This window comes from Sparus aurata, chromosome 7 (assembly GCF_900880675.1).
Source record: "Sparus aurata chromosome 7, fSpaAur1.1, whole genome shotgun sequence".
Lineage (NCBI taxonomy): Eukaryota > Metazoa > Chordata > Actinopteri > Spariformes > Sparidae > Sparus > Sparus aurata.
The window spans coordinates 22,098,461-22,126,321 of NC_044193.1; the positions used below are offsets into that span (position 1 = coordinate 22,098,461).

At 41.0% G+C, this 27,861-nt stretch overlaps 1 protein-coding gene across 4 annotated transcripts in view; it reads right to left on the reverse strand.

The window, feature by feature from the left end:
• gpr153 (G protein-coupled receptor 153) overlaps positions 1-27,861 on the reverse strand; it is a 41,389-nt gene extending 13,528 nt beyond the window's left edge. The window contains exons 1-4 of one of the 4 annotated variants that reach the window (XM_030422206.1): positions 27,611-27,861; positions 27,251-27,487; positions 5,906-6,535; positions 1,436-1,865 (exon numbers count right to left, since the gene is read on the reverse strand). In XM_030422206.1, coding sequence (XP_030278066.1) covers positions 1,436-1,865; positions 5,906-6,279 — 804 coding nt within the window. In that variant the 5' untranslated portion in view covers positions 6,280-6,535; positions 27,251-27,487; positions 27,611-27,861. Of the gene's footprint in view, positions 1-1,435; positions 1,866-5,905; positions 6,536-22,594; positions 22,684-27,250 lie in introns of all 4 variants that reach the window. The other 3 variants (XM_030422205.1, XM_030422207.1, XM_030422208.1) reach the window with 3 other exon arrangements.

The following is a 27,861-nucleotide window of genomic DNA, read 5'->3' on the forward strand; positions in this document are numbered from 1 at the left end:
AATGTATTATATATGAACTGACACTGAGGCACTTTGAGACACACAGTGTTCTTCCACTCAGAAGAGGCAGAGTGAAAGAACTCAAACCTCATTTCACAAAAGTTCTACTATTAAAATATCCACAATTAAATGGCTCAGCTGTGTGGGTTAAACGTGAGCAGAGGTTTCTTGCTTTAGAAATGATAAAAAACTACCAAAGGACATTTTCCCTTTAGAGAAAGCTCTATCCCGGTGACTTTCTTTCAAGATGACAGGACAGCTTCTTTGGCTGCTACAAAAGCAATAATCCTTGAGCTTTCTACAGGCTCTCAAGTCCTCATAGAAAACCAATGAATTGACTTGTTTAAAAATGGATGAGAACCTGAGGCTGGAATTTGCAAACCAAAGGGCAACACACTGAAAAAGAGCTCACTCCTTCACTCATTGATAATGCACTTCAAGGATCACGTTTCCTGGGAAGTAGAAGAAAGTTACGCTCTGTTTTCAAAGTCTGGATTTCCTAGAAGATGATACCAGTGTTTAAATGTAACCTGGGACTCCTTCTAACCTGCAGCTTCTTCCAGTGTTGGCCAACATATTCATGTTGATATTCTTATAGACCGCATGCAATCAGTACCCCTTACCCCTGCTCCAGTAGTCACACACTATAGACTGTATATATAGACACACACTGTCCATATTGTACACTTAGCCTGACCTACTTAGGGGCCCAGATGAGCAGAAACATTTAAGTTCTTGTAAATAATAAAACAGTATGGGATGGTTACAGGAGCTGCAGTGGATAAACTCCACCCTCCAAATGCTTTCATCTTAATTTAAAATGTTTATCCCCAACCAACAGTGTCCACTGTCTCTCTCTCCAGTGTGTCTCAATTAACCTCCCTTACCCTTACAAGTATGAGTTATGACGAGGACACAAGAAACCTGACCTCACTGTGTGTTAGCGTGTCTTGTTTTCAAAGAGGACGGCAGCATTTTGCTACCACATCATCTGAAAAAATTTCCATTTCAGTATTTTTAATCTACTCACAAGTTTCTTACTGCGAGTTATATATACCCATAAAATGCTTGTTATTGTTATATGTATTACCAACACTGGAAGTTTCTTATGTGGAAGAATTATTTATAATAACTCTATTTCCAGTATTTTATATTGGCATATATGATCCTTCTTATATTTGTTATGTCAAATGAAATAAGCACGGAGATGTGTTTCCTGCAGCTGTCATGCAGATCAGAAGATTCTCTGAGAGTTCTGGAAATACCTTTAAACTAGCAGGCAGTGTTGTTAAACAACCTTCTGGGTTTTTTAAAAGATCATGGTAATACACAAATGACTTCAATTGGAATTTTTTGCCTTATCAACCAGGTCTTTTAACTGGTTGGTGCTCCAACCAGACCCATCATAAACTGCAATCATGTTCAGGTAACTCACCAGTATGGGGAAGCCAGTCAGGAAGTCATAGATGAAGACGATCCCACTGATCAGGTAGGTGATCTGCAGTGACGTCTTGAGAGGCTCCGATCCATCGATAGACGATCTGCGCTTCCCCTGGGCGTCCTCCACCACTATGGTCGGGACGTTGAACTTGTTCTTGTCTGCTTTGTGGCCCGCCTGAATGGAGAAGGTCTGAAAGAGAGCGATCCCGATGCAAATCACACCCATGGCCACGCTGCCGCCGATCAGTAGCAGAAAGCACACGCCAAAGCCCAGTCCTATCTCAGTCACAATGAATCGGCAGTCAGAGGTGTAGAAGCGGTCGAAAGTGTCGTGCCAGCCCACTGCTGGAAGCGTGGACAGGATGAAGGAGACCATCCAGATGCCCATCACTGTGTGCACCGCCTGCTTCTTGGTGTTACTCAACCTGGAAAAAGAACCGCAGATTTTAGCATTAGGTAAACTATGTCAGGTCTTCAAGTATAATGTGCTTTGGCTTTTTTTTTTCCTGCTGTGTATGTCCCACAATTTAGTCTGGAACTGGGCGACTGGATAAGGGGTTTCCTTTGTCCGATAATGAGCTTTTGTTCCAGTGAAAATGTGACATATTTAAATCCCTGTGGTCATAATGTCCAGTGAAAATAACTGAATGATAACAAAGGTGGAGTTAGCGATTCTGGCAAAAGATAGCTGATCGTTGACTCTCATTCCCCGATCATCAAATACCGATGCTTTGGGACCGAGCCAGCCTCGGAGTGAGACTCAAGAATTAACCACCTTTCTACACTTTCTACTATAGCTGATTGTTGAGTAATAAAAAAAAGAATCCTATTTTAAGTCAAAATAGTTGGCAATTATTTATTTATTTCATCCACCAATTGATTAATCAACTATTCATTTCAGCTCTATTATAATGTACAGTTGTGCTTTGTATGGAGAACACTGATACTGAAGAAATATGTGTGACTGACAAAGTCAGTGTAAAGAACCTTTGTGAAGCTACAGCTTTGGTAAAATACTGCAAAATACCACAAAATGGCAGATCTGCACCTGGGACATCTAAGCTGAATCTCTCACACCACCATCACTTAGATAAGCTTGAGATGAATGGAGGGAAATCAATGCTTTGCTGATGGCTAAAGATTGCTTTTCACGTCCCTCGGTCTATTTGTCATCTAGGTCTATTTCAAGGCGGTGGGATTTCTATTTCCTCTCACCTCCAAGTAATTGTTACAGTCGAGCAATTTGCTGAATGTGTTTGTGTCCTCTGGCGGTGTGGCACTTCTCAAGGTTTGTACACGTACGGCTAAAAATACGGCAGGCAGTTAGTGGTGTTCTCAAACTTGACAAAGACTGTGCTATCCTGCCAAAACATTTGCACCTAAAGCACTGCATCAGCAACAAATCATACACAGCGGCCAATCCTTTTTAATTTTGTAGAATACTGAGGTATGGTTCATTATGTGGCTTTTATAACTTTCTAACCGTACTGTCTACGTATTGGCCTCCTTTAAAAGTGGATATAATAACAGGTGATGTGTGGACAGAATTTGCAAAAATGGTACCTCTCCTCCTTCATTTGTGTTGGAAAGGAATACAGTAAATTCTCAGTTAAGCGTCACTTGCCCTGGAGCAGTTTTGGCAGGAAAATCAATCTATCTCCCTCTAGAGAGCCGGAGCCGGAGCCCATGTCGCCTATCCTCCTCTTCCTCTCATTAAAATCCCCTGGAAGAGCACTGAGAATGAAACCCCTCACATACAAAACACGTCAAAAATATAGTCAAAATAGCCATGTGTTAGACTACATGCACTGAAACAACATGAGTGGCACAGAGGGGGCAGCGGCTGCCTCTTTCTTTGCACTATGGCTTTGTGCAAAGACGAGTAGGTTCTTGTTGTCACTGTGAGTAATTATGCTAGCCTTTCCTGAATGTGCCTGGGGTACACATGATGGGGAGGGTTACGTCACGAAGCTGCTTGAATCTATTACCAGAGAGAGAGCGTTGCGAGGGGCAGGGCAGCTAAGAGATAGCGAGCGCCGGGTGATGAGAACAGCTGCCGAAGTACAAGGTTGGAATTCATAATTCAGGCCTTCGGTGTGTGTTAATGTCAGAGACAAGGCAGTCATGCTACCTCAGCAGGGCGAACGTGGAGCGATTTAAATGAAAGATGAACAGCAATTACACGGTGCATCGCCTGAGCTATCACTCTGCCATATCGCTGTTAAAAGTGACTTCAGGAAAAAAAAAAAAGAAGGAGACGCTGAGTGGAAAGTCAATGTTTCCAGGCAGGAGAGAACGTAGTCGGACGAGCGAGGGAGCAGGCGAGGGAGATAAAAGTGTAAAGCCTGATATCTGTGCGAGGACATCAGCCAATAATGACAGCTGCGCGAGCAATATAGATAGCAAGATTGAGCAAAGATTTAAAAGGAAGTTTGCATATCTTATTTGGACGTCTGCTTATCAGCAATGTTGGCCAAGCTGACTGCAGGCTGAGCATCTGCAGGCCTGATGCCACAGGAAGTACAGTCTCTTTGTTTTTTAAGCAGGGGAGGAAGAGCGCCGCAACACAATGCTGATCTTCACCACATGAACCACAGCACCAGCTTCTGCACCATTTCAATCACCCACACAGAGGAGCTTGCATGTACTGTGCAAGAACTGCAGATTGCAGATGTCAGATGTAGGCCTGCATTTAGCTTCAAATGATTGATCTGTACGTGATGACCAGAAATTCTCCATAGATCAGAAATCCAAGGCTGCAGAGGTGAGAGTCGAGGTGAGGTCACCTTAAACTGCGAATGACAAACTAGTGTATAAGCCGTTGTATGTGATTTATATGTTTTTTTATGGTGTTTTCCAATTGCAGATAAAAATACCAAGCTTAAAGGGGCTCTACGTAACAATTTACGTGTATTATAATCACTTTTTTATTGGCAATAGGTGAGCCAGTTGTAACACGACGTGAAAAATAAGACCTTCCCATCTCTCTCGGTTGCCTATACAAGCCTGTGGAAGATCTGTTTAAGTTGTTGACTGCTGCTCTGCTGTGGATATCTCTGTGAAGAACTTGGATCGGAAGTCCAAAGACCGTTCTCAAGTGTCTGGTTTCAGTGCCTCTCTCTGCTTCACCAACAGAGAGCAACAGATGCTAACATTGAGTTAGAAATGGAGTCCGCCAACATAAACTAACAGCCGGCTTCCAGAGCAACACAGAAGTTCCACAGGGCCCCTTCAAATCAAAGACTTCCATTAACAAATCCCTGGTTTTGAAATGAGAAACATTTTAACATTATAGAAATCAAAGCAACCGAAACACGTGTCCTCCTTTCTGATAATGACGCAAGATAAATCCCAACCTAACAACATGTCTTCTTAAAAGTGTAATATTCAAATCAAACATTAGCCAAAAGCCCTGGATCTCATCACCAATCATCACAACAGGTCATGTTAAAGAAGCAGTTGTACGTCCCAGAATACAGACGAAAATAGCTTTAAAATCGTGTTTCAAAAGGAAGCAGAAATGTTGCTCAGAACATCTGATTACGTGTGAACAGCAGATGTCTAACAAGACCAAAATGGTGTTACTGCAGCCGGGCGCTGACTGGTAATGTGAGGTGAACCTGATTTTTATTATTCAGAGTTACTTCACAATTTCACTTGTTGTGAGAAGCCAAATGAAGCTGGAAGCTAGAGCTGGCAGATGCTCTGTCTAGAGGGTTTTACACGGTGTTACCCCAAATAACTGCAACCAGCAGATGTGTTGGCAGCAGAGGGAGATTTCACCTGATGCAGAGCGTTCCCAAAAAACGATGTAAACAGGTTGTCAATTTGCACCAATCTGAATACCGTCCCCATCCAGTCTGAGGAAGGTGCACAGAGGTGGAGCGAGGTGCCAGAAAATTTGCAGCTTGAATGCCAGAATGCTGTGTTTTCACGGAGGATATGGCGAATGTTGCTTTTATGGAATCTGCAGGATGGTAGAATTCAAAGTGTCTTTACCAAATTAGTAAAAAACAGATTCATGTTCTTTACTTACATAATTACAGAAAATACTGTATGTTGAAATGACACATCTTTAACCATTCCCCTTTAATTAGAAGTAAACATATTTTCTCACTTGTCTCGAGTGGTGTGAAGTCATGGACATAATCCAAGAACACACTGTCAATATTTTTTATGTGGACTATTTATTCAGCAGAAAGTGCCACCATAAAAACCGTTTGCAGCGAGGTCGAGAGCAGTCGGGACATTTTTTCTGGAAAATAAATTCACTTTGAATGGGGGTGAAGGCAGAAATCTCAGAGACATATATCTCAACACCAGAGTGCAAGCAAACGTATCTGTAGAGGTATGATACCTTGCTGGGCACTACAAGTCACAAATATGTAATTTGGCAAAAACTACTCTTTCTAAACTGACAGGCATAAACAGAGACAGCTTTTGATAACCGACTTGGGTGTCTCACCTGTAGTTTACAGGCCAGCGTACCATCCACATGCGGTGATAAGAGAGCGAGGTGACGGAGAAGCAGGTGACCAACGTGAGAGTGTAGAAGGTGGACACAAACACCTTGCACAGACCCTCGTTCCACTCGTAGTTGGAGTGCTGCCGGCGAAGTGTTATCACGCAGTACATGGTGATGGGGATGGCCATGTTGAGGATGTGTGTGCCCGCCAGTGTGCAGATGAGGAACTCCAGCGGCTTCCACTTTTTCTGCTTGGCGCTGACGCTAAGGATGCTCCAAGTGTTGGCCAGGATGGATACCCCCGAGCAGACCAGCCAAGCCAGCGTGTTGGCGTTGATGATGTCATCCTTCATGGTGGTTACCTCATCCACCATGTTGGAGCGGGGAAGGGCAGAGCCTGGGGGGCCGCAAGGAACTGTTGGCAAGAGCAGGTACACACGAGGATAAGGAAGAGGTGATGACGGGCAGGAGGGGATGCAGGGTGTCAGGCAAGGCAGGCATCCTATCTTGGTGGGCGTGCACTCTCCATGGGGTGGCCACAGCAGGGAAAGGACACGGTAGCGGTGCGACGCAGTGGGATGTTAGAGGGGAGGATGGAAGAGCCGAGCCAGTTCCCTTACAAGGCCGAGGCTGGAGAGGGGGAGAGAGAAAAGAGGGATTCAGAGACAGTCAGAGACAGTCCAATTCAAAATAATCCCTCATTCCAGTGAACTAATAGGGTTATGTTAATCACAACAGTGAACTATTACTATTAATAAAGAAAGACAGAACAGTAATTGGTCAGCAGGGCTTATTTAAAAAAGCTGTAAGTAAAGAGAAAAAAGCGTAAAGGCACAATCATATGTAGCTGTTGTTTTACACAAACCGCTGCTAATGGTCACACTGCTTCATGCTACTCAAATGAACTCAAATGGCATTGAGTAAAGTGCATACCTCCACCCAAGGCCCAACAGTCCACTTTAATTCAATCAATCATATAATTATTTGGATCGCCATCAAATTGTACTCACTCACAGACACCTAAATATGACTGATTAAAAAAACAAAAAAAACAAGTTCCACGTATTATTCCCTGAGAAATTAGAAATTAACTCCCAGTGTTGAAGGAAGTGACAAAGAAAATTCTTGGATGCGTCCCTTTATAAGCATCCACACCAAAAGTTAATGGGGTCTAGTCTGGGAAAGAAAAAACAGCAATTAGATGAACATTTTGATGATCATTTGACAAATTGTAGACTAAATAATTCATCTTGATGAAAGTCCATGGCATGTCTTAAGGTAACAGTTTCTAGTGTTGGATGTTCAGGGCTTATTCATATTAGGGGTTGTTCCTGTTATTTTCTCCCACCCCTGTAACATCCTTAAAAAAAAACGGTGACATTACAAAAACTGAATCTTTTGCAATCCTGTTACAAGGAGCCATCGAAAGGATGAAGTCATAGCTGGCTACAGGTTTGGTACATGTTCAAGGGCCACTTCCGGCATATCACAGCTCCTGCTCGAGAGTCATCAGAAGAGGATGACTTTGGTCTCCCCACTGTGGAGTGAAAAATGCTTGGCACAGCTGGAGCGTGTTGTCACATTTATTTCCTGTCTTTTGGCTTGTCCAAACACTGATGTGCTGCAGGCAAGACCCCTGAGAGGGGACACTGGAAATGACAAGAGCCACGTCATCGTCACCCTGCTCTCTCCTCCACTGATCTAATCCTCCTCTCTCTGCGTCTTTCCTCCGGTGGCACCCTAAACATCTGCCAGCCAATCAGATTCAGTCATGCTAATGCTATTTAAGACGCAGCATGTATATGCCCCCTGGGACCTGTGTAACCATATGGATAAGGAAATGTTCACAGGGCTTAAGAAGCCGTGACAAGGCATTAGACTCCTGCCTTTACAACTATAGTTGATCAGGGGAGAGCTGCGGCAATTAGGTTCAAAGTAGCAATTAAAATTTAAAGTCTGTGTGTGGCACAGTTCGTTTGGAGTGAGGTAATGGAACGACATCACCACGCATACTACTGGAAATGAGGTCACAGTGACATCAGACAGCCAGCAGTGTCTCATTCTTGGAAATCAGAGAATAATAAATAGAATAGAGGGCAACTAACGCCTGGAGTGAGTCTTATGTTCAGCTTTATCTTAAAGTCCAACAATAACTTTTAACCCTATAAAAATGGACCTCACACGGGCAGCTCTAGACATAAACAGATTTGGATGTTTTGATTAGTGTATTTAGTAGTTATTATGACAGTGTATTTCTAGGTTGTGAGCATATTAAGCAAATGAAGATAGTCCAAGTTATTTCACCACACTACGCAAAATTACCAATGTGGTGTCATGGTTTGAGTTATTGATTTAATTATTTCCTGTTTTATTTTGGTGGATTCATTATCATGCCTCATGTTTTACTTTGTACTTCCTGTCATTGTCTGTTCTCCAGCCATTTTTTGATTGCTTAGTTTCACCTTTCTCTTCCCCGTTTTTCGAATGCCTCCCTGTGTTTCCCAGAGCTGCTGGTTTTTTCTTATTTTGGTTCATGTATTTCTCTTTGGTTCTTTTTGGATATGCCCCAGCCTGTTTCTGTTAGTATTGTTGCTTTCATTTTGGTCTTTGGATTACTTTAAAGCTTAAATAATTAAATAAAGTTTACCTTTTGTTCTTTTACCTGCCTGCCGCTGATCGTTTTGCTTTTATGTCCCATTTTATATTGACCTGATCAACCTTTGAGCTTAGGTTGTACAGATTTTAGGGACACAGTCGAAGTTAGAGGAATCAGACATGGATTTGTTATGCTCACCCCTCTGCAACATCAGGTTACCAGCTCTGCCTTGTAAAAAAAAAAGTGACTCAAGGTCCATGTGACTTTTGTTTACAGGTTATTCAACTGTTATATTGTGGTGTGAATCTAAACACAGCAAACCAAATAACAAAGCAACTGTTTCACGAACACTGCACCTTGAAACGATCAATGAAAACACACTGGGTTAAGAAGTGTCATCACACCTTCAAAAACCATAAATACACAGCACATTAAACCAGGCTGGGATATGAAGAGAGTGATTCATAGCTTTGATCCAGGAATCCCCAGGTGGTTGGGATGGACTAAGCAGCAGTCTGTCTGTTTGCTGTAGACCTCGCCTGAGTCAAACGAGAAACACAGAAACGGTGCCACCGCAGCATGAACCAAATCTCTCCAAAATGCACCTAAACTGCGGAAAACACAGCTAATCTGTTTTTGTGGTGCCAAGAAGAACACGTACACTATGTCCAAGTTTGAGAACCATTTTCAATTATGACTAAACAAACAGTTATGCAGTCAGGGAGTCTCAGCCAGTCAGAAAAAGAGTTGTGAGACTTTTTGAGGTCTTTGACCCAGAGTGGATCGTGGGCTCCCTCACAGCCTTCGGTATCATTTGATAAAACATGATTTCACCTTCTCGTATGTTGCACAACCAGACAGCTGCTGCCAATATCTTGGCACCTGTGTTTTCTCTGTCAATTACGCCACCCCTCCTCTCCATCTTTCCCACAGCAGGAATACGCTTTACTGTGTCACCCTAACCCTTTTCTTTTAATGCATTTATTGCATCTATGTCCGGGGTAACTATCAAGTGTAGACACAAGGGAAACATAATGGTTGCAGGTATAAATGGTCATAACAAGACTAGCTGTTTGGGTTTTGTACAAACTTTCAGCTTATTGTTTTAGTCCTACAATCCCAAAGTGTTCTGTTTTGATTCACTGTCATCGCTCTCATAATGTCACAGCAGCAGGCAGCTGTTTTCAATGAAACAGCTCTTAAAACCAGTGGTGGGTAGTAACAAAGATAATTTACTCAAGTGCAAATTACAGGTACTTGCACCTTACTTGAGTCTTGAAAGACTTTTAGTGCAGCTATAGTTACATGTCATTACTTTGCAAATTAAGATTTTTTACATGCAAAACATAGGGACCTCAGCAAAAACGTTTTGTTAAAACTGTAACTGTTTAATATTTGACGAATTTTAATGCTGAAACAAAAACCCTGCTTTTGCTTTAATGCATTAGAAGTAATAATTCAATGAGATAATATGAAATACTATAGAGTCACAGTCACAGGTGACACTTTTCTGCAATCAGTACCTTTAATTTGTACACATATAACACAGTCATGAAAATGTACTTAAGTACTAGGTATATTAAGTATTAGGTATATAAAAGGTATTTTTACTCAACTAACATTTTCAATGCAAGACTCAAACTTATTATACTGTGGTATTAGTCATTGTAGAACAGGGATGTGAATATTTCCTCTAACATTGCAAAAAAACCCACTAACCCAAACAGCAGTCGTATACCATTTTCAAGGTATAACGTGGTATGAAAATTGATTATTAGCATTATTCTGTGTAGATTTGCTATCTACAGTAAATATCTGTGGGGGTTTTTTCGTGTTTGTATAAAGTTTCATGTCTATAAGGACATAATATTTTGTCAGATTCTAATAAAATGTTTGTTCAACCAAAAAAAACTATTTTTGCTCAAAGGTCATTGCAAGTGATAATAATTATAACTGTGTAATACTGTTTACGATGATACTATGTTATATTTAACTGTGATATTTTCTGAGATGTTGAGTTAGGTGAGTCAGTTTGGTCCTCTTGTATGGTGCATGTTCATGCTCACTCCCTGATATATTACTGTGAACTGTGATACTTAATGGAATGAAACCACAGTTAATATTAATAGTTACACCTGTGTTTTTCCTGTCTTTGCTTAAGGGGTCTGTACGCCAAATTTAAAGTAAAAATGTGGCAGAGGGGAGTTGATTTTCAGTGTGTTCGTCAGTGCGAGCATCCCTTTCAAATAATGGGTTCTTGTCATTGATTTAAATTAACATTTTAACATTTAACATGGAAACAGCTGAGATAAGCCCAACCAAAGAGTAAAAGCTCACGACAAACCAACCATTTAGCAAGATCGAATCTTCTTAATACAATTACATAGGGGTGGGGTTTCAAGGTTTGTTAGAGAGCTAATTAATTGTTTTCTAAAATATGCTAAATTACATTCTCAAGCAGACAGAAATACCGGCCTCAACCTTATTAACCCCTGCAGCCCCCTCATCTTTCTCCCTTTAAATCCCACCCAACAACCGCACTTCCAACCCACCCTGAACCTCATGTATGAGCAACAGGTCGACAGCAGCACATCATATCAAATATTTTCTGTGGGGTTTAACATCAAACTTGGATTTTGGTTGGCCTTCCTTACAATCACAAAATGAACTAGAAAGAAGAAAACAACACTTCAGTCAAAGTGAAGGAATTGGCCCCCCGGCATATTTTGAGTCATGCTCAATTGAAAAAAGTCACGTTCGTCATTCTGGAATTGCTCAGAAAATGTCACATAATACCTCTTGCAGCCACTGAGACACTACAGCGAAGACCACTTAACAAACAGTGTGCTCCAAGTCATGTTTCAACTTAGACACGACATACAAAACAATTCCCCTCTCCGTCTGTCCAGCTGTGTTTGTAATTTGCCAACGCAGCCAGAGAGCAGCAGAAAATACACTCTAAGTCCTTCTGCCTGGGTGACTCATGAGGCTCCAGAGGGACAATGGCAGCTTTCAATTAATACAAGAAATTGCAATAAAGTCTAACAAGGTTATTCCAGGATGTTTACGAGCAACTGCAGTTTTCCTACCTCTGGGAGCAGCTAGGGGTACTGTGGAGATTTAAAACGAACAATACATGGGAGATATTTTTAGCTAGTGATGTCAACTTTAATCCAATTTTGGCCTCTTTTTTATTTTGATCATTCCAGCCTTTAACTTGCTCTCCACCTCAGTTTGAGCTACTAAGCATCCACGGTTTGTTCACATATTCAGAAATAAGACGTGTTGAGGGGTATTATGTGTTGCTGTATATGACGCAAAACTCCAGTGAGAATTCACAGATGACTTTGAGATGTCTGTGAGCCTATTAATACCACTGTTGATACAGAGCATGAGCACAACTTGCCAGCACCTTACCACTTCTACCTTACCAAATTTGTCATTCTGACTGAAATTCAATTAGGCCAGCCAAGTCTCCTCGAGTGGCACGGAACCAGACCAAAACATGTGAGAAAAGTCGATTATCACCGTGCTGTGCTACACTGCCTTCAAAATGATTCTGTCACGGTGCATATTCAGGGATCAGAGAGGGAGAAATGCTCAGTTAATTATGTCTACAATGTGGTTAAATCTGCAACACAACCTGAAGGACAACACCAGCTTGGACAACGAATTACACACAGAGAATCATATTTCATGGTGCCAAAATCTGCAAGAAAAACTGGCTGATGAAATAGAAACCTATGACATGTACTATTCAACACACCAACACCTATGAAACCAGCCCTATCACCAGACATTAAATTGGAATTCCTGTATTTTAAAACCTGGGCACTATATCTACATGTTTGGGTGTGTAAATGATTCAAACTTTCCAAAAGTTTGGGAATTAGTCCAGTAGATCACTTTCTCAGCTGGCAGCCGTGACACGTTTTCAATGGCTACAATGTAATCCTTTTGGCCAACTCTGGTTGTCAGTCCACTTAACGCACTAGTATTCCCCCCCGACAGGGTGAGTATGTTATTTTCAGTATCTGACAACACAAACACAATTCCTACAGAGAGAAACCTTTTTGTTTAATATTAAGATCAATTTTATAACCAGACACACAAGTCTTGTGTTGAAATCTCACAAGATGTGCGTTGTTGCAGAAAGATGACAGTGGACACATGAGTCAGAGTTTACGGAGAGGAACTGCCAGCAAGAATTCGTTTCCAAAGACATGGCTGATTACCTAACTGATTTTAACACTCCACAAATGTAGCCGCCCATCTCAATCAGACTCATTGAGATTTCACAGCGCAACTTTTCCTCGAACCAGACTTGTGTCCTGGTAACAAAACAAATCTTATTATTTAACAAAACAAGTCCATCTCTGGAGGAATCATTTCCGTAATGTTGTCAGACACTCAGAATAGCAACCTCAGCCTGTCAGATACAAATACAAGCAGTGGACGTGACTCTGACAGTCCGAGTTGCCTCAGAGGATTACGTTGCAGCCATTGAGGTGATCTACTGGACCTACTCCAAAATATTTGGTAAGTTTGAATCATTTACACACCAAAAGATAGAAATAAGACCCAGGTTTAAAAATACCAGAATTCCCCTTTAAAGGGAACCCCAGATTACATTCAGTGACATCTTTAATAAATCTTGCTCTCTACACGATCTGGGCCATGGAAACTAAGTTAATATTTAGTTCAGGAAAAGATCATATAAAGTTGATAAAAAGGCAAATGTTAGTTTGAGGTGGAACTCACTACATACACACCCACTACAATCCCCCTTACAACATAAAGGGCACACTATTTCACACATCGGCACTGAACACTGACAATGGACGTAAATCATGAGGGTAATTCCTGGGATAGGAGCTGAATTAAACATGCTCAATGGACTGGACCACTGAAAACTATTCCAGCTATAGGAGGAAAAAGCATAGGTGAGGATGGAAGTAAAAGGTCAACTGAAGGATCCCTGAAATATTCAGAAAGACTCAAAAAATAAAAAAGGTCAAGAAGCTGATATAGCCGTTGGATATGGCTGAACAAATATATCTTTGACAAATACAACATGCATGAGTCCCGTTCATTATAGTACCTCTCATCCAAATGTTAGATCTTACACTTAAGATCTCCACATCACCTGTACGAACACTGGGAAAATGTCCCGGACCATTATAATGATGTGAAACCTAAAAACTGCCTTTAATACAAGCCTCCCGGCTTAAAGTTGCACAGTATTTAATAACGTTGGTCGCAGCAGCTTTAACTGTGAACAAGTGCACAAACACTGGCAGTAACGACTTGGGAGACTTTGTTCAGACTCAGTGACATTATAAAACCACACTCACTAAAATCTTTGCAATTTGCTCACTCCCAACTCATTATAGAAAAAATTCTCTGCTGTTTCGACGTTGACTGCCCATTTGCATTTTATCTCCATATTCCTCTTCACTTTGTCTCAATGTGAGCACACCATGAGCTGACTTTAAAGGGAAATAAACTGTTTACTGTAACCTGCCATGGACAGGAAATGCAACAACTTGTTGGACACAAAATCTGTCTGGAAATCAGGTTAAATTAACTACTTTTCATGAAAACAATTATGCTTAATTATAGAAATCACATACGACACTGCAAATGTCTGGTGGTGGTTGTCCTAGGAGTATTAGTGGTAGTAACAAGAATAGCAGTGGTAGTAGTTGTAGCACTGGTTTTATTTAAACACTTGACTGACGGGCTTGCTAACCATAGTGGAACTAACAGCTCGATCACCCACAATCCCCTGGGCCTCCGAGCCAAATCTGTCCTCTACACAGGGGAAATCAGCGCTGACAATAACACTCGCTGTAAGGACTCTCTCTGAAAATGAGATACTGAGTGTTAACAGAGTGGCAGGGATTCACTGGGGTGGTTCATACAAGGCAGATCTGGAGACACAAACATGTCATGGTAGCCTCAAATGTGTTTTAGAATTATGTATTTTGCACTTTGCCTAGCTTACATAGCTTTACAACCAAAGGTGAAGAATCGCTTGGTGGTAGATTTCCTATACTTTTGCAATCAAACAATGATAACAACAGAGCTAAAGACTTTGTTCCAAACAGTCTGGTTACAGGCTCATTAAATCAACTTTGCTTAAAATTCTAAATAATAGAAATACTGCCTTTGGGTGTAACAAGCTATTATGGCAAAGGTAGAGAACAGTCTTCCAAGTTGCTCATGCAGTGTTCTGCAAATGTTTTAGTGAGATGATGATTTAGCTGCAGAAGATATTAGAAAACACCAAAATGATTTCTAATAGGCTTCCCTTTTGTACTAGAATCAGAAAGGTTATAAGAGAGGAGACAAATGACTTAAAGCACTCTGAATACATGATGGTTGTATGACACATGTCCCGCCATTTCCCCAAAAAGTCAACTGTCTGCTTTATCACAGCTGTAGATTAGCGTGTAGGATGAGGATATTCAAACATTAGATATCAAACTCTTTGACTGAGCTATAAAGGAAGTTGGTGCATGTATAGTAGAAGAATAACCTGTGTGAAAAAAGCCATTTAGGCCTTATTTTGGGGCAAACATTTTAAGCATTTTCTTAATCAGATTTGACCACATTTTAATGTCCCATTGACCACTGAAAGTTAAGTTTTGGTTCTCATTTTCTCCCTGTTCATCAAGACTGGAGCCTGGTCTTGCTCAAAATAACTTCCCAGTGGTGTTGCCAAGATGGTTGTTTATTAGATTTTTTATGTGCTTTTCAATACAGATTACTCTGCATTTCTTTTTTCCATCTCTAAACACAGTTTAAGCCATTCACTACCATAATGTATCTGTCTATGCAAAGACTGACAGTCTGTACTGACGCATTTAGAGAAATGCCATCGGCACTGAGGTGCTGCAAAAGGAACTGTGCTTTTCGTCTCCTGGATGACAAACATATCACTTTGCACATTAGTCACATTTTGGACTGCTAGGAAAATGGGACCAAACACTTCTTCACTCATTCTTCATCTCAAACTATAATCAGCTGAGATAAAGAGAGGAAGAGACAAGTGTGCCTGCACAGAATCTGGCAGGCATAAAGACTGATTTATCTGTTAAAACAAAGGCCAAAATGGATGACTGTGTGTCTGCATGAGATCAGACCAGTAATTAATAAAAAACCTATTCCAAGGAACATGATCATTTATTAAGGCTCTATCTGACCATGCTCATCGGCACGATGAGTGTGTTGGGCGTGGTACAGAGTGAGAGCTGGCGTAAATGTGTGGCACTGACCAAAATCTCTCAGCTTCAAATCGGCAGGAGCTGGAGTAGACGGAGGGAGTGGACCTCTCTTATAAGCCCCTGCTGACAGGTGTGATGTATTGGGTCTTATTGCCCGACCAGCCACTCGCTCCTGGAGCTGTCAGAGAGGAAAATACTCTGCCCCTGGAGGCTGCACAGCTTTCCCCCACGAGCACAGCCCCAGTGTTTAATATTACATCCCTCATGCTTACGTATGACAGGTGCTTTACTTTGAAAGTCAAGTCAGCAGGTACACGTTTTGCAGCAGCACTTAACATTTACACAGTTACAAACACTCATGCAAGTAAGCTGCCCAGTACAAGTACAGTCCTCTGCAGCTTTGAGGGTTAAGTGCCTTGCACAGGAAATGTCAGAGGCAGTCATTCACTTCCCTGTCCCGCTTAAAAGCACTTATACCATAATACATCTAAAATGTCTAAAAGGACCTGCAGTGCTGTCTGACCTATAGTTATATAAATTCTGTTTCTTGTCTGTGAACATTAGGGGTGGGAAGAATATTCAGAATGATATAGAATGATTATGTCTCGATGCAGATAAGTTAATAATCAGAATTTTAAAACTGAAATTAGTTCGCCCGCTGCAACATTCAGGTCACCTGCTGCAGAGCGCTACAGAAAGCACCTGCTGAATCTCTGCTGTACACGCATGCGCACCGAACACACATGTGCGAGTTGTTTTTGTTGTGGCGACAAAATGGCTGCAATGGCTAGCACCAAGCCTATAAGACCGGCACCGACTTCTTTGAAAGCTACTGTATGGCAGCATTTTGAGTTCCTTGAAGTTGAGGGGAGAACTGACAAGACCTACATAGTTTGTAAGGTGTGTGGAACTTAACTTATATACTTCGGCAACACAACTAATTTGAGAAACCACCTTGTGCGATACCACCCAGAGTTGGGAGAGAAGCAGCAATCTGTTGCAGATGCCAGCCAGAGAACGATCGAGCAGGTGGGGGCACAGCTTCAACCAAACTCTGAGAGAGCGAAGCAGAACACCAAATCCATTGCAAGTTTTTTTGCATTGGATTTAAGGCCGTATTCAGTTGTGGAGAACGTGGGTTTTCGAACGATGGTGTACACCATACAGCCAAGATACAAAATACCATCTCAGCGTTACTTCACTGACACAGCCATAACGACGCTCTACAGTGAAACTAAAACAGAAGTTTTGGACACTTTGATGAAAGCGGGTAGTTAAGTAGCCATGTTTTAGTATGGGAGCTGATACATAGGTCCATAATGTAATGCAAGCTGCATTGATTATTGCATTGAAAGCTTTTTTTATTTTTATATAGGCTACAGTATACTGTTTTTCTATCAGGGATATGCTCATTGCCTGTAACAGGAGGACTCTGTGTTCATAGAAAGTCATATCTATTAGTGACAAAGAAAAGCCTTTTCTTTAATAAAACTAGTGCAGTGCCCGTAAGAAAAAGGTATTCCTATAGAAAAGTGGGAGGTTAAGTAGCTTTTTCATGGATGGCCAAATGAGGCTGTGTTTGAAGGTGGGACATCAGGGATATTTAGGTTTGATGTCAAATCCGATATTCCAGGGTATAATTGGCCGTTTTTGACTATTCTTGATTTTGCCATTATATTTCACCTTAAAAACTATTTACTTGGTGTCATTATTTTTTTAGCACAACCTCACATGTGACTGTACAGTACACAATGGACCTAAAATCACAAAAAAACCCATAAAATCCAAGTAGAAAAAGTTAGATTTTTTTACTGTGAAAACCACAAATATGTTTAATAAACCATTTTTTATTACTTATAATGCAAATATAAATTGTTGTTTGCAAAATATGTGCATACATTTTAAAAATTTACAAAGTTACATGTAACTATTTACATTTAAATGCAGGCAATGCTCATTCAGCAGTCTACTAATTGTTTCGACTCATTAAACAAAAAACCGACTCCACTACACACTAAACACTACATAACACACTAACTATACACTCCAAACACGCTAAATGTCACAAATCTCTCAACTCTCAGTATCGCTGTCTGTCATTCATCTGCCTACGTCCCTCCCACAACTTCCTGTTCCTCAACAACCAAACTTGCTGCTTGGACACTTTCGTGACAAAAGCCCGTTTTTACCGTTTCTTCCTGCACCAGACACAAAGCAAACGTGATGGCAATGTTTGCGAAAAAGCATGTTGGACATTATTTACCCCAAGTCCAGTTTTGGACGTGCCGGTGAGTCCGGTCCGTCGCCTCAATCGGGAGGTGGGCCATGTAGCTAGCGGCTAGCAGCTAGCTACACACGAACATCCACAGATCTGATTCCACTTTGTTGTCCGCGCGTCTCCGGATCTCCTCAGACACAAACAGACTTGGTCCGGACACTTTTAGTCTCATAAATAAACAACAGTCAGTTTAGATGCAACGAACAGAACGGGACCGAACCGCCGGCAAAATCCTGGTCCAGCTCACGCCGCAGCAGGTATAAATCTGCTTGTTTCTTAATGTGGGGGGTCGCGGTGGGCTCTGCAGTGATTGGCTCTGGTGCGCACGTGACTGTAGTGGCTCCAGTGGACAATGCTCGTGGAATTTGTAAAGCATTTATGAAATAATTTATTAACGGTATCATTGCAGTCCAAACAAATGCGAAATCGCACACCCTTGAACCACGCAGCAGCCATGTTGAAACTCTCAAGTCAGTCTGATCCTGATCCGCAGAGATATTTGAGGAATACACACACACACAGAGAGACAGACAGACAGAGATTCCTTGCTTTTATAGAGAGATATTAGAGAAGGTAATTAATCTGTTGATTTTTTTTTAATGATCATCACATAGAAGGTGTTTAGCAAACTCTGAGTAGCAAACTCAGATTTAATTATTATAATATATTTTTTAAAATCATGCATGGAAATGTATACAAAAAAAATGGTGCAATAAATAAATTTGACTTTGACTTTAAAGGGGATCCTAATGAGTTAAAAACCTGATCCATAGATTATAAAAGGTAATTTTGTTGCTAAATTATTGATCTGGTGATCATCATTGACCCCTTTGAACAAAAGATCCTGATTGCCTCAGTCCTGCCTGTGTCCCTCTTTTCAGCCACATCCCCCCTTCATCAGGTCCCTGCATTTATGTGATGCTTTGCAGTCACAGCCTTTCTCCCTCCATCCACCAGTTGACTGCAGATGTTCCCACCCCACCTGCAGTTTGGACATTTGCTATACAAGACCACGTATCATTATTTTACTAATAAATCTACTGAGCTTTTCCTGCCTGCATTTGAGGTCTTTGCCCTTGCCGCCTCGTACGAACCCTGTGACATTAACAACATGACTGGGCGAAAAAACTGCAGCTGAATGAACCTCAGCTGCCCGTTACAAAATGCGACCTTTTTTTTCAAATGTCCCACCAGAAAAATCTTTCAGTGGCAGGGAGGCTACATTCATGCTTAATACTTCTTGAGTGTCATCAGTTCTCCTATAGGGTAAGGTATTGATTTAATTAAATATTCACAATGACGTCTTTGGTATTCAACAGAGATGCATTGATTGCAGTTTTCTTGCCCAATTCTGATTTCTGATTTCTGAAAAGTCTGACCTGTCGCTTCCAACTCTATACAATCCTACAACTATAATCAACATCATACACGAAAATTTGTGTTTTCAGAATAAATCGCTGACCATTAAATAGGCCTAACTCTCACATTTTCTCCAAATCTGCACAGGGTTATAAGACCTCCTCTCTCTCTCACTCAAAATAATGTGCACTGTTACTGGACAGAGCTTTTTCATACAAATAACCGAAGTATATCCCACTTTATCTTACATGTTGTAAGTTATTGTATTCAGTGGCCTGTTACTGAAATGGTCTAAAGTGAATTTAAGTTGTCCCTGAAAGTATTTGCACAGTGGTATATACTGGTATCCAGGACTCTTATTGTGAAAGGTAAACATGGAGGGAGTCCCTCTAATGTGCTGCAGTCAAAGGTTTCTTGCTCTGGTTGAGAAAATGGAGCCTCATTCATAACTTTTGACTACAATGTTTTACTTTCCCAAAAGAAACCCAGTGCATGAGTAAACAACACAACGTGTCATCAAGTCGAGTAATGTCCCTGTCTTTGGGTTGTAAATGTTTTCACAGGCCTGGTGGACTGGTGAAATGCCATTAAGGAATATCCTGACCAGTGAAGTTTCCATTCTCCCCCTGTGTGGCCCAAAGGATCATTTAGCCAGGAAGATGATTTACCAGAGGCACTTTAAGACGGGGTCGTTGGCTATCAAAATGTTTGGAGATATGGCCTTCTAGTGAGAGGAAATGAGGATTATGAAAGCATAAATAAGAGAATTTTACAGTAGTTAAAACAAGAGTAGGAAATGCACTTTAGAAGCACTTTTTGTCATATTCTAGAAATTCTCTTTGAACCACGCCTGCAATCAAATGAAATGCTCTGACTAAAATAAAAATGGAAAGTGATCTATGTGGAAAAGGACATAATTTAGACGATTGGATTCAGATGATTAGAATTAAAACACATATTTATATTCTAACAACTGATACATTCATACAGGACAAGACGGTTATTTCACATTTTTATACTTCTACACACAACAACATAGTAAAGTAGAAACCCCTTGAAACCCTTTTTAATCATATTTTTAATATACTATCATTGATGCTGCCAGTTTACACGCGGTGCAGGTGGTGAGCTCTCCTTCACCCCATGAGGGATTACAATGGCCCGCTGAGGCCAAAACACTATCAATCTTGCTCATCTCCCATGAGTGCTCATTATCCAGTTATCAATGAGAGTCCAGGAGATGCTCCTCCTTGCATGACAAATGATAAGCAGGACCGACTTTAACCTGCTATCCTGCAGAGAGAGGCTCCGCTGACAACAGAGGTGATTAACCTCTTTAAGACACAGGAGGTTAATATTTGTGAGCACAGTGGTTTATATTTTTTTAACAAGAAATGTTCCTGAAAGGATGAAAAGCTAGATGACAGTTCCCACTCGTGATCGGCTGAGAGTCATTTCCAGGATTGCCTACCTGCTGTATGACCTCACTCACTGAACTGTCTGCCTGTTTTATTATGTGCTGAAAATGCAAATATAAGGCCCGAAATGGGCCAATGCTTAATCAAGATGTATCAAGACTTCTGTAACCTAGGAAGGAAGCACAGCAGATCACAAACCTTATAATGTAGCCAGCACTGCAACTCAACAGAGTGCATACCTCTATGCACTTAATTCAATAAAGCCTAATCGAATGTCAAATAAAACAGATTTAAATGAACTAGATTCAGTTTCCTACTTGGATCTGTATCAGATTATACTAACTATCATAGATACCAGCAAATTAAACATGACTGATTATTTTTTTCCATCAAGATTCATGCATTATTACAAATTAACAAAAATGTCAAAAAACACCCTATCACACATCAGGGTCGAGACCCACCATCCACCTAAGTTTGATGAAAATATGCTCAGTAGTTTTTGTGTGATCCTGCTGACAAACCAACCAACCAACCAACCAGCCAATCAACCAACAGACAGACACGTTGGCAGGGGTAATAAAACCTTCCCACCATAGTCAAAGTCAGTTAGTAAAGGACAGTTTTTCACTGACAGCCAGAGGGCTTACTGCGTCACCAATAACTGACATGTTATTATCACCCTTTCATAAGATGGGCCATTGGTAACAACTATCACAGAAGGCGCTCTGCTCCGCTGTACTGGAACCAAACTGGATCTCTTATTGTGTATGTTGCATAGCAACTGCATCAGTCTTGGAAGGAAACATTCAGCAAAGAAAGGACTCAACATTTGGATCACATTAACTCCATGTTTCCTCAAGAATTGTCAAAATAAAGTCGATGTAATAAGTTGAAGTGAATTAAACTTATACTGAAATAGTGTTCAAATCATGCTAAACCATTAACCTGTCCCTGCTGTGCTGTTCTATTAGCAATCCTCCGTGTGGAGAATCAAGTCCATGTATCTCCAAATGTATCCCAATGTGGTGATTACTGGATAATGGCACATTAAATTTCCCTGCATTTCCCCAGCTTCTCTTGAGTCAGCTGCTTCACAGTAATGGCATGATCATTAGGTGACCTAGCTGAGCAGAGCTGACACAGCCCGAATCAAACAAAATCAAAAACAGGAAACAACACATTTCCCTCCAACTCAGGTACAGTCTGTTTACTTCAATCTGTACTCTTATTATAAATGTATGAATGGACAGGGACAGACTGTCAGTCTGTAAGGTCCTTGTTCCAAAAAATATGTTCCACACCAATTTTCATTCATATCTCAGGCTGTTTCTGAAGTCAGTCCATTCCCAATCATCTGCATTCAATTTTGTATGTTGTATATATAATTAACAACTATAAACTTAATTATTTTGCTATTTTTTATAGTTATCTACAGTTGGCATCAGATCAAATAACTACAATAGCTTTTTTCCTTAATTAGGAATGCTGAGATGCTGTGTAGGAGGTTCATTTGCCCAAATATTGCCCAAACCCACCTCATTAGAAGATGAATACTTCAGCTACAGCTTATTAACAGCCTGTCTGGTCTTGTCAAACCTCGTGAATGAGTAAAAACATTCATCTGTTGCATGCTGCAAAAATAAAAGCTGCTTGAATCAATTTTTTCCTAATTGCCATTTTACTCAGAGCCAAAGTTCAGTTTGCAGACACTGTTATATTTTCAGCTATGCTATTAAACATTGTCTTGGACGCAGGTTATTTAAGCAGGATGACATTCCTGACTGTTAATTAGGGAAGACAACCTACCTTTCATATTCTGTGTAATGATCATCCAGTAGCCACTTATAGAATATGACACCAGACAGCAAATATGCACAGGCACTCATACTCGAGGACTGCAACAACAACAAAAACATGTTGTGAGCGGATGCCCCTTCCATTTAATCACAGCATTTCACTAATGCACAGCAGGAAGGCAGAGTGAGCTGGCAGCTCCAAACAGAGGGCTGAGATTCAAGCCCCTGTGTCAGCTCTGCTCCCCCAAAGTCCCTAAACCAAGTCAGTGTAACACTATCAGCTCCAGTCATCAGAAAATAATAAGCACCAGAGGTGCTCATGCGACCTTGACCTCTGACCTTTCTGTCAAGAGAGGTAAGCTGACACATTTTCTTTCCCGAATCCGTTTCCTTCTTCTGCAGATTGTACATCTAACCAGTAAATGATTGAATGCCAAGCAACCTCCCTGATCAATACACCAAAAGGGTCACTATTGAAACTCAATATGGTTTGAGTGTGTGAACAGTCTCCCTAGATCCAAGCCACGGTGGAGAAAGTACTATAGAGTAGACTCTTTACTTCAGAAAATAAACTGAAAGTACTCCTACCACACTGTAAACATACTGTTGAGATGGTTAATGTGCAATAAGAAATTCTGGATAAGGTTAAATGTTTGTTGAGTCCCATTCCCAGGTCATTAAATACCAACGTGTTTGTGACGTGCTGGTAATGACACTGAACGATCAACTAACTTTCTCCAGAGTTGCTAACATGCGCACATGAGCCGTCCGGCTGTCAAAATAAAGAACAGAGAAGATAAGATTACAGCACACACACAGGGCGCGTGACTTTCTTTGCTCAGGACACCATTACTTCACTCTGTCTTTACACAGCAAATAGCTGTAGCAGCTGTAATTCCCAAAATGTCACCTTTAATTATTTCATACGGGGCTGCAATGTTTTTCTTATGGAATAATCTGATAGTTATTATCTTGATCAGTTCATTTGTTCTTTTTTAGTCAAAATTAAACAAAGTGACACCTTCAAATGTCTTGTTTGGTCCAACAAAGAGTCCAAACCTCAAAACAAACAACAAGAAAAGCAGCAAATCGTCACATTTGATTAGCTGGAACCATAACATGTTCAACAAATAAGCAGTTCATTTTTTGATAATTCATATGTTGTTGGGTAGTTTGATCTTTCTTTTATTCATCATGTTTTTAAAAGGTCTTAATTTGTATGTAAACAGCTGGTGTAAATATAGCTGTAAAGTAACTGCAGTGGTGTCATGCAATGGAAATAATCAAATACTTCACAATACAAAATTTGTGCAGTACTTACAGTACTTACAGTAGACAGTTATTTTCCACCAGTGGAACCAGCAAAACCACAAAAGGCAAAGAATATCAGTCAGTTAAGCCTGTTCTTTATCACTCATTTTTGAATCAAAGCCTCTTGAAAAAAAAAGGGCTGTAAATAAAGGTATCAAGAAAAGCATTGTGTTTAAGTATCCATTTTGAAACTGATGTAGCATATGTGTGCCCATTATTATTTACATTTGAAAGGTCACAGAAGTGTTAATCAGTCATTAATAAATCAGGTTGGATTAGGCTAAGATGTCAGAGAACCTCTTATGAGCAGAGCTGCCATAAGGCTGCAATCGCTGATTCAATCACTCTGGTGCAGCATTTAATATATATTACGCCATTGGCTTTCATACCACTGATTAAATACCCATCAAATGATATCAATCGTATTATGCACTGAGGTGCTTTAACCATTGAAGGAGCCATAACCACAAATAGGAATTCAAAGACTGCAGCTCTAATTGGCTTTCACAGTGCAGTAAAATAGAGCCTGTTGTTATCGAGACGTCCTCAATGTTTATTTGCTTCCAGAGGTAAAACATCGAAAACTCACAGCTAATTAGAGCAACTTCTGAATGGGGTGTAATTCACTAGACTATTGAAAAGCTAGGTAAGTTTAGACTACTTTACTCAAATCTGACACAGAGAGAGCTTAATATTTTGCTGAACCTGTGAAGATGCATTTACAAAATAATTATTTTGTAAATGCATCTTCACAGCATTTAAGAAATGATGGTGACATAATTTCTTAAATTTAAGAAATGATGTCAACATAATTTCTTAAATACTGTGTGCAGTCATTAGAAAACAAGTGAGCTCCCAGAACTGACACCCTCCCTGCATTTGAGCTGCAGCAAGTACGTCAGATTACCAGCCAAACGGGTGAAATCAGTGTCAATAGGATGCCACAAATCCGCTAATAAGATACAACAAGTTATTAAAAGGTCACAAGCCGGAATCCAGCATGCTATTTGATGTTCCCCAGGCACACTGTGAGCACTTCTCTTAGCTGTGCGGCATGTCACATGAGTAAGGAGTTGAATTTTCCATCACAAATGTAACCCTAGAGGCTCTCTTCCTGTTTATGTTAAGCTACCTCCAGCTATGACTGTAGCTGGATCGCTGGGCACCATATGGCAGGAGGTTTGTCTCAGAAACAGGCAGGCAATGTAGGTGTGTTCAGGTGGTACAAATAATACTATTTAAAAAAATTATCATCCAATCCAAACTGGCTGACTTAAAGCACCTTAAATTATTATAATCTTAATTAATATACATAGCATTGTTACAGATGCAACATTACCAATCAATGCTGTCTAAGGGATGGCAGAAGCTGGTCAATGAGCTGTGTGTGCGTGAAAAATATAATAGTGTGAAGACAGGCTAACGCGGTCACAAAATGACAGAGCCAAACGTGTGACAAACAAAATGTCACATATGCCCCGCGAAACACTGAGATCTGTGCTGAGCCTTTGTGGTGTAGCAGCAACTGTCACATGTAGGCTACAGCACTCTCTCTGAGCAGTGAATGCAGATCATTGGTTTGCACAGCCACTCTCTGACCTGTGACTGCTTGAGCCACTCTATCATCTGTTTATACAGTGAATTCTCTAATGGGAAATGTAATAAACGGTCTTGAAAGAATGCCAAGATCAACTGCCTGCTCGTCCTCTGAGTTTTGTCATTAACATGAGCTGATGTTGCTACCGGTGCACATGGAACAATTAAGCAAGGAATTTGCATATCTAAACTTCACACTTGTTGCAAAAGACCTGGGAGAGTGCAGTGTCGAATTTGGTGCAATTTGGACATGTGATATGTTTGATATTAATACATTTTGAATAAACACTGAACACTCTGGCTCCAAGGCTCTGTAGCGGGGCTCACGCTTGATTCCTATCGCATGATCTCATGGGGAAGCAGACGTAAACAAAATTGAGATTAGCTTTGCATCAACTGCATCAGGAGTATATGATGAAGCAACATACACAATGCGTAATTTGCCCTCTGTTGTAATGTATTAGTAGTATGCAATAATAGTGTCATCACATCCTTGTGTGCACTGGAACATAGATTTTTCTTTAGGTCCACACAAGTTTTCTATTTTTTAGCAAGAGCTGTCAACAGTAATATGCAAGCTAACGTTAGCCTCAAGGGCTACGAAACAAAATGCAGATTAGTGTGGAGCAACAACAAAAGAAGAACGTTTAACAAGTCCAAGTGAAGAAATGCTTACATTTTAACAGCTGTATACTTGCTTACATTAGCCTGAGAGTGTTTTGGACCGTCAGCTGCTGTAGTATGCCTCTCTAATTGGAGCAACTCGGGACAGTATTGATGTAGGCCTTATCATACAGATTAAAAATCGTGAATATCAAACAGGTTTGGGGAGGCCCAATGAGTCTGTACGCAGCTCAGGAGGCTTAAGACTGGATCTGTACATCCTTTACAGCACCAGATAGTGCGTGCAGAACAGCATGTTTTGCAAGCACTGCTCTAGTACTGTATAAATTAACTCACTCTCTCTGAGCCAGCCATCAGCTGATTGGTTGGAGGTGAATAATGTCAGTTAAGGCTGGTCCTTTGCACCATCACTGTATTGTAATGGATGGTGTCCCAAACGTATATATGTTTTCTTTTAAGAATCCTGATATTCCAAATAAAATGCTTAGAGTATCTCATGCACCTTGATATAGAGGAAACACAAAAAGTTGCATTGATTTAAAACAAAAGTGGAGGTGAGAATCTCTGCTGAAACTGCTCAACACGTTGCAGAAATTGCCTACATTCAGGGTGCATGTGCCTCTAGTGTGTGTGCCTATAATCAGCATAGTGGCTGATGTATTCCAATTAATGGTGCGTTTTTCTGTCTATCACAGAGTATTAAATCAGTGTCTAATTGTGGTTATTTCTAGTAATCCCACACCTAGCAGCTGTGTGTGATAACCATTCTTCATCCTGCACGCAGATGTAACGTAGGAGACGCTCCTCGCTCAGTTAAATTCGATGTTTAACAGAGCCTACGGTGTGCAACATCTGTAATTCAGTCTTATAATTAGGCCACTTCCTCATCCGCGTTTGCCTTTGCACGCATTTTGATTATTACTCCCTCAAAATAGGTCACATCTGCACGGTGGCTCCACAGGAATGTCTCATTATAATTCAAATATCTGACTCTTCTCCATCAGCTGAGCTGCTCGTGCCACAGGACACCACCTGTTTGGACGAAGACTCGTCGTCGTTGTTGTTTTGTTGTTGTTATTGTTTTGTTGTTATCAAAATGAGCCAATCATGCGGCTCGTGCGAGGCTCGATCTTACCTTTCACGGCACGTTTCAGGCTCCTAGCGGGCTCATTGTTCCGGGGGAGGGGATGAAAACACTCTCGTTGAGTCACATCGGCTCAGGTCCGTGAACGTGTCTTCCCAGCGTCTACATCCCCGAACTGAGCAAGTTAAAGGAATGACCTGCGAGCTGAGGGATGAGCCCCTAAACACTTCATCACCACAGCTGTACTCCTGTGTCTTCTTGTCCTTTTAGACTCACTGGCGAGAAGGACTGGAGAAAAAGACAAATCGTCGAGTTTGAATTTGTTAATCTTACAAAGAAAATGTGAGCCTGTTCAGCACGAAGCAAGCGGTCGCGCGACAGCAGGAGCGCTGAAAGAGCGCGCAATTGTACCTAAAGGCTGGATTTCTTCTTCGTCTCTCCTCCGACACCGGCGACGCGAGCGACGGATGAGGCATGATTGGCGCGCGCCCCCGATAGCACGGGCGCGCTCGCGGGTCAGACGCTCCGTGGCCGTGGGAGTGAACCGCAATAAGAAATAATTCATGGAGAAGACGTCGGCTTTTTTTTTCTCTTCTTCTTCATCTTCTTTCTTTCTTCTTTTTTTCAGAGCGAGAACTGCTCCTGCGTGTTGCACATAATCA